At 41.0% G+C, this 8,437-nt stretch overlaps 1 protein-coding gene across 2 annotated transcripts; it reads left to right on the forward strand.

Annotated features, from left to right (window-relative positions):
• The first annotated feature begins 636 nt into the window (after positions 1-636).
• LOC1282053 (sorting nexin-27) lies at positions 637-6,710 on the forward strand. 2 transcript variants are annotated; one of them, XM_003435701.2, is made up of 5 exons: positions 637-1,378; positions 3,928-4,030; positions 4,111-4,839; positions 4,978-5,346; positions 5,427-6,710. In XM_003435701.2, the coding sequence occupies exons 1-5, from the start codon at positions 1,068-1,070 to the stop codon at positions 5,493-5,495; spliced, it is 1,581 nt and encodes a 526-aa protein (XP_003435749.1). In that variant the 5' UTR covers positions 637-1,067; the 3' UTR covers positions 5,496-6,710. The 2 variants fall into 2 exon arrangements, with proteins under 2 accessions (XP_003435749.1, XP_061500783.1); XM_061644799.1 differs by lacking the exon at positions 637-1,378 and adding an exon at positions 3,259-3,613.
• The last annotated feature ends 1,727 nt before the right edge of the window (positions 6,711-8,437 follow it).

The raw sequence follows: 8,437 nt of genomic DNA on the forward strand, positions 1-8,437 counted from the left end.
AAAACTGTATGCCGGCATGACCGTGTAGGTTGCTCGCCAAAATGAACGAGATGATCGCGCGGAACAAGGTGGATTATTAAGATATATGCTTAGTCCACTTTGGTGCGGAGTTCTTCGTGCGAAGTTAGCAAATGTTGACGATTATAGACTGATGTGTAGGTGTCTTCTTCTATTTGGCGTTAAAGTACATGTCCTACGTGGACATGTATTTTAGTACAGAGAGGAGGCAGGGAAGGCTTTCGAGATTTTATTCAGAACTACACAAGAGCCTTTGCTACGGGGCGGGGGATGCATTCGAGGCTTGAACCCACGACAGGTCCGTTGCTAAGTTAAGCGAGTTGACGACTGGACCATGGAATCACCCCACGAAGAACATTTCAAATATCATCAACATGATTTCGTAATGCATAGTAATTTAAGGCGCGCTTATACGTAGTGCGTAAGATGTCAAGATTGTATTGAGATTTATATGAACTGTGTTAGATTGTATGGTATTGTATTCAATAATCCATACAAAATTCAATACGGATCCCGATAAGCGCTACGTTTAAACGCAACTTAATACTCAGCTTTATTGTCGAATGTCATTTAGGATGACCGCACCAGAGCCTATAGTGCTATCGTCATGAATGACAGCGACTGTCAGAAGGAAAGAAACGAGAGAGATAGAGAGTAAGCCTGTGAATAAAATATAATTTTCTCCCTCGTATAGCTAGGCAACTTGTGCGGATATCTGCCTTTCTTGCGAAAAAAGAACCAAGTTCTGGCGAAACGGGCGGTCGATATCTTTCGGTCAAGTAATGTTCTTTATCGGAACGAGCGAGGCTTAAGTGTTAATAGTGACCATTTGTTCGACATTTGTTTCCATTTGATTGTCTGCGTTAAGGGTGTTTCCCAGCTGGAAGGGAATGTGTGTAAGCAGATAAATACAACGCAAGGGAAAATGTGAAAAGTTGCTAGTTTGCTGAAACCCGTTTGTGAAGTGCTCGTGCCATTCCGCTGTGCTGTGCCGTAGTGCGTCGATTACAGAAATCTCGACCGACAGAATAAAAGAACAACTCGAAGGAATGGAAGCGAAAAATGGCAAATCTGGTCCTACAACCACAATCCCTGTCGCATCGTCGGGTGGTGGGGGGTGCAGTGTTACCGCGACGGTCAAGAATGGGGTGAAGGAAAACCCGAACGGTCCCCGGGTGGTGACCATCTACAAGACGGAAACCGGTTTCGGGTTTAACGTCCGCGGACAAGTCAGCGAGGGTGGGCAGCTGCGATCAATCAACGGCGAGCTGTATGCACCACTGCAACACGTCAGTGCTGTTTTGGATAACGGGGCCGCGGAACAGGCTGGCATTAAAAAGGGCGATCGAATCCTGGAAGTGTAAGTTCAGAAAAATACCCCAAGTATTGTAAAGAAACCAACAGTGCGGATTGTATACGTTAATAATTAATTATTTAACTCCATGTGAGTCCATGCTGGCCAAAACGCTTGAACTCTGGTTGTGGAAAATAGCCGAGTAAACCAGATTGTATTGACTACATTTCCATCCTTCGCATCAATACATGCGCAAGTAGTTATGTGCCTTGCATATCATTCCTTCATAGAAAAACAGACACGTAATTACCTTACCGTACCGTTTTCCGATGTACATTGAGTGGATTATGCTTACTGATTGCCACTCGGGTTAGAATAATATCAGTCGGTCGACAGCGTATGGCTCATTAATTGGATTGAAAAAGGTTTGTCGTATAAAAGGTTAGATAGATGGTAGAGTTCCCATATGATAGTAGCCAGAAACATAAAACAAGCTATCTGTAAAGTAGGTATTCATTTTGGGGTTTCTAGCTATATGGTATGGGTTTACCTTATGATGGCGTTAATGTAAACAGTGTGAAGCAATCAATAGTAACATATGCTAGCAAAACTTATACTCCCCTTTTTTCTCATCACCATCAAAGTCTCCGTTCTTAGTGTCTGGAGTAGAATGGCTTAACGGCCAATGTATAACATGGATTGAACTGTTCACTTTCCAGACAAGTTGCTAAAATCGGATGACTGATTTGTACGTCAACCTTAAATTGCCAAATTACGTTGATGTAAATAATTATTTGAGTTGTTTATTCTGAATTTAATACAAATTACGTCTAGCTATGGTTTGCAAGTAGTACAGATTGAGCGAGTAATGTTTGACTTTCCTTGCTTATCTAGTGCGGAGGATAAAAATTACATGCATTTTTTGACACCGATCCCTAACCGAGCTCACAAACGGGTTGATAAGCAGAGAAACAAAATAGTCAAATTTAAACAGTACATGCACGCTGAGCAGCATACTGCTGGCCTCTAAATGTGTTGGATTGTTTGAGCTGGAGATAATTTACGAACATATTTGAGTGTAAAAATGTCGCACTGAAAAAGTACTATGGCTGTTTATATTTTTCACCGTCTTCAGAAGACACGATATGGTATGATGCCCTGTTTCAATGTTTATTTAAAGGAAAGGCGGTTTCGGAGAATTGCTGGACGTTGATTATATCGTGTGCAGTTGTATTGTACTAACATACGAACAAATGCTCCGTATATGAGTGCGCATGCCATGTAAAATGAAGTTCGTTTGCGATAGACACATGCTCTGGCGCACTCAAAGGTTATCGGGTTGGGATCCACTAGTTAAAAGAAAGTCATCCGGATTTCAGATGTTACGTTTAGGGAAGTTAAACTGAAACTATCATGCAGAAATGATCTTCTCCAAGACCGATTCTTTCCTAATTTTGTTCTCCTTTTTTGGGTCGCGAACGAATTATTTGCGCTATTTTTACTAATGTATCTTTAATCATACTTTATCAAGAAAGATGGAAGAAAGCATGGAAGAAAGCATATTGTAGCATACTTCTTATTAAAACTACTACTTTTCTAATTACTATAACGTTATTTAATTCACTTAGTACTTACACATATACTGCGTGTTCTACGTGTATGCAAATCGTTCGTAATTTTACACGGTTTATGTTGCAGTAAAAGCTGTCAAAAAAGGCTACAGCTCTGTTCCTATCTATTTCTAAAGCCAATCTCAATTTGTGGATGTAAGCTGCCGTATTAAGTTCACTAAATCACAGCCGGCTTTGTCTGTGTAGCCATCCACCAAATCGCTACAGCAATACTTGTGGCTGTGACTGTCTCATGTGAATTATCCGCTACATCGAAACAAATGAATCATCCAGCAGTAGGCACATGATTACAATGATTATACGGTAAACTGACTCCAGCATGCAGGGTCTAGTGGCGCTGTGAAGCTTAGCTAGGTGGCTTTATCAATGCGCAAAGATCAGTCTCATAGTGCTGTCGCAGGTTGGTGGACATTCGTTAGTGCTTTCCGCAATCAAAAGCTGTGTTAGGTGATATCAGGTTTGAAGCGATTACACATTTGAACATGCAGCGAAGTATGTTTTCTTCGTACTGCGCGGAAAATACTGATGACATTTTCGTTCCGACACATTTGACTGACCTGTGTTGCGAAAGCAGCGATGAAGAGGAAAGCAGATTTGCAGCTGGTGTCGGAAAACGTTGCAGAAGACGTGTTCCTATTCCTACTATCAGCAGTCTAGTTGCAGAGCGAAGGTTTGTCCGCTAATTTCTTTTCGCCAACGCTGCACTGCTACTGTGTACTGCGTTGAAGAATTATTTGAGCGGCAGTAGTATGAAAAATGGCTTCTCACATATTATGTAATGGTGACACACATATGCACCACCTTCTAAGCTATTGTGTACTAAATGACTTCGCATAGATGTGTTGCCTTTTAATGATACACATGATGGAAATGGCTTTCAAATCTATTGAAAAAATAAATAAATACATAAATTGCAAACTCTACACAACAGTACAATGGTGGAATTATCATTTGGTTGCTGCTCTTGTCTTTTTTCATTTTTAGCAATCATGTGAACGTAGAAGGTGCTACTCACAAGCAGGTGGTGGATCTCATCAAATCCGGTGGCGATACTCTAACGTTGACCGTCATATCAGTCACACAGCAAGTAAGTGCGAACTCTGGCGACAATACGCGGTCGCTTGTGTGTATTGGTGGCACTTACTAACAGTTTGTTTCTTGCTTCAGGAGGCGGAACGTCTTGAACCGACGGAAGACCCTGGCGGATATTCATACATCGACTATTCGGAAAAACGTAGCCTGCCCATTAGTATTCCGGATTACAACATCATTCATCGTGGGAACGAGCGATACGTTGTTTTCAATATCCATATGGCTGGTCGGCAGTTGTGCTCACGACGGTATCGCGAATTCTCAAACTTACATCAACAGCTAAAGAAGGAATTTTCCGGCTTCAGCTTTCCCAAAATGCCCGGCAAGTGGCCGTTCCAGCTAAACGAGCAGCAACTGGACGCCCGCCGACGTGGGCTGGAGCAGTATTTGGAAAAAGTCTGCGCCGTACGGGTGATTGCGGAAAGTGACGCAGTCCAAGAATTTCTCACCGACACTGTAGATGATCTGGCAGCGTCACCAGTCGATATTAAAATAATGCTACCCGACCATGCCGTTGTAACGGTGTCGGTGCGAAAGTCGGCGAATGCACAGCTCGTGTGGGAGCAGCTGGTGCAGCGAGCCAATCTGACCTCTTACACTCAGCAATATTTTTACCTTTTCGAAATTGTCGAGTACAATTTTGAGCGTAAGTTACAACCCCACGAAATTCCTCATCAGTTGTACGTGCAAAACTACAGTACGGCTTCCAGCACGTGTCTTTGCGTAAGGCGATGGCTGTTTTCTATAGAGCGAGAAATGTCGCTTCCTGCCGGCGAGCAGGCAGCGAAGTTCATTTTCTATCAGGTACTTACCGTGGGGCTTCAGTCGGTCCTATAGGTTTCGTAAAATTTTGCATACATTGTGGAGACAGGAGCTTCTGAGTGTTCGAGGTTTAATGTTGATTGTTCTGATTGTATATTTTTGTCATTGTGATGTTTGCAGGCCGTCGATGAGGTGAATCGCAGCAATATTCGTGCAGATGGACGTTTGTATGAGCTGAAAGCGCTACAAGACTCGAAAAAGGCGGACGAATATCTTGCACTAGCACGCACTTTGCCCGGCTACGGTGATATCGTCTTTCCACATTGTGCATGTGACAGTCGTAAGGAGGGCCATGTGGTACCGGCAGTAGGCATGAAAAGCTTCCGATTGCATGCCTGTAGGGAAGACGGTGCACTCGAGGCACAAACCGTAGAGTTGCAGTGGGCTACAATCTCACGTTGGGAAAGTGACGAGGAATCGATGGCGTTTTGTTTCCAGTACAGCCGCTCGGACAAACCGCCGCGATGGGTTAAAGTTTTTACACCATACGTAAGTTAAAATCTTATTGCGGTTATGTGCTAGTGTAAACATTATGCACTGATATTGATTTTATGGTTCTCTCTTTGTAGCACGCATTCTTGGCCGACTGCTTCGATAGGATAATGGAGGAACGAGCATGGGACGACACAGGAGAGTAAACAAACGCACGTTCGATAGTCGGATATAATAATGCATTTCAGTTAGCCAGGATGAGGATAGTTTTATTAGCTGTGAATGATTTGTCTTGGATGAATGCACGCCAAGACATGAAGATGATGTTACAACGGATGTTTACATGCATCGACAACACAAATTGTTGCTAATTATTTAGTCATGAAATCGATGGCGAACCTATATTTCCGGACGATACTGCGCCTGTCGCGATCGTTATGTTGGATCAAGATGGTACGAAATTATTACGATCGCTATTGTTGTAGTATTACGAAATAGAAGAAAGAAGCAAATATTACTACTATACCTTCTGGAGCATTCCGCCATGTTTAGCTATGATCTGATGGATCCACTTATGACTAATCTAGTAGTTTTGCACAGCTAGTAATATATTGCGACGCATGTTGGATGAAACATTTTTCACTGAATAGTGCAGCGATACGTCTCTCTCTCTTTCACTCTTTCCTATTTTCAAACTCTCTCTTTGTGTATTTCTTTAAGATGTCTATTATTTACGTAGTACAGCTGACGCCATCGTATGATAAGATGTTTTGTCATGGCAATTCTTTTGGAGTGATAATCTCGAAGTACTACAAAAACACACCACACACATATTTATCCCACGTCATAAATAAGCCTAATACAAGTAGAGTAGAGATCTGAAATTATTTCCATTTAATTTTCCGCGTTGCATACCATTCGCTGTTGAAAAATGTCTCGCTTAGGTAGCTGATACTTCCATTTTATTTGCCTCGAAACATGTATTAGTTCCTTACCAAACGATTTTTTTAACCATGCAGCATTCTGTAACGCCTTGCAAGTAAGGCATGTTTGCGTTTGAGGTAGCCAAGAAAGGGATGCGTCGTGTACTAGCACAGTACGAAACATAATCGGTAACGCCTAACAACCAAAACATTTTTAACATTTTGGACAGTATGTAGCTTGTTAAAAATATTCTTATATGTTTTCGTAAATACAGTCATTTGGTTAGTGGTATGGTCTGTCAGAAAACATTCCAATTTATGTTTGTTGATTGTTGAAACTGTTGCTTCATTCCACTACGCCATGATGCCTTTACAGCATTACTATGACGCTAGTCTGCATGTTCAAAAATGGTATGAGTTGCAAAAGGGTTATGATTGTTTAGGTAAAAAAAAACAATAGTTAGAAGAAAAGAGATTTGGAGATGCAACAAAAGAAAAGATGATGAAAAAAATCAACAAATTGGAAAACAATGTCCAATGATCTCTCTACAAAATTATCACTTGTATCTATGTCGTGTAAAGCTCCCAATTGTTAGCACGTGAACGTATAACAAGTAAAAACCTTGTAGTATTTCGATCTTAGTATTACCAACAATCAAGGACCGATAAAATTAAAGCCACCACAAAGGAAATTAATGTTTGAAGTAGACAAACCATGTACATAGAAATTAAAGAAACTAGGAAGGAAATTTTATTCTTGTGGAAGAAAGATACGAGTAGAAAACGTCCTAGATTATATGCTGACCATCATATTTAAGGCAAATTTTTGCACAGTAACTGATGTATGCTTGCGCACCGATACACACGTAACGAATGAAAGGACATAGATTTCAATTAGAACCGATCAAATGATATGCTGAACAACATCATTAAGATAGTATTCTGTATGTTAGTCTATTTCTAGTGAGACCACGATAAACAGAATTCATGAGAGTTGGCAATGTCGAGCACAGGAACGAAAAAACAATGCAACATAATCACATTGACTGCTACATGAGGCAGCGCTAGTTGACACCGAAATTACTGCTCAGACCACGTACCGTATCGATGATTACTATGGTACCGAAACCGCGCAGCTGGATCGGCTTCATGCTTGACAATGGTCGTGCGGTACTGCGCTGTCGCATCGATCGGTGCTCTAGTCTCAAAATGCTTCAAATTGGGTACCGGGTGCGCTCGCTCAAACCGCAATGATGGAAAAGCTGTATCTCTTGGCTGCAGGATCTGTTCATAATTAATTTCACGAATTTTCACAATATCCAGAACCATTGTATGTTTTACTTACGTAAATAATTATCTCAGATCAGATCAGCGAGTTCGTTTCCAACAAGCGAGTAAATGCACCTACCACATAATTCTAACAAGCTATTGCAATGCAGTGGAAATGTCTGTACGTTTTCCCGAACCAGTTGACGTGCAAATGTGTGTATCGTTTATGCAACACGCAATAGTCAGAACAGAATTGGATAATTTGGAGGGATCTAATTGTACGCCATTATGCAACAATATAGCAACTGTTTTTGTGTACTCTGGCCTTTTGTACATACCAGAAATAGAGAAGCAACGGCTATAGTTAAAACAATTATCAATGACGAGTCTTCTTCTCTTAACAACCGTAATCGATTTAGGCCTGGCTTAGCCAAACCGAAACGGGACTTTGGTTACCTGCTCGGTTCAGTTGAGATTTAAATTCATCCAGAGCATGTTGTAAGGTAAGGTGCATCTGACGACTGTACCACGGGACCGGCACATCAAGAACAATTAAGCAATGGCAATTAATAAGAAAATATTGTTAAGAAATAGTAAATCCTGATAACCTGATACGATAATTGGACAGTTTAAAGCTCGGTATAGATCAGCAACACATTATATTATATAAAATACAAAAAGAAGCAGACCATAATTTATTATATATAAAAGTGATACTATATAAAGTTTTAAAAATAATACTAACAAAGTGTAAAAAAAAAACTACTGAAACATTTTGCCCCATTCCTGTACAAAGCGTTCCGAAATAGTTTGTATTTTTGAAAATAACGTCATTGGCTCTACCGCTAGAGTGGAGCCAGTTGGACAGTTTCGCTTGTTTGTCAGTGTACGTCTTTTTCCACGGCCTGAATGTCTTTTGCGTTATCGGCGAAGGTAATAGGTTTCAATTGTTTGGT

The sequence above is a fragment of the Anopheles gambiae genome, chromosome 2 (assembly GCF_943734735.2).
Source record: "Anopheles gambiae chromosome 2, idAnoGambNW_F1_1, whole genome shotgun sequence".
Lineage (NCBI taxonomy): Eukaryota > Metazoa > Arthropoda > Insecta > Diptera > Culicidae > Anopheles > Anopheles gambiae.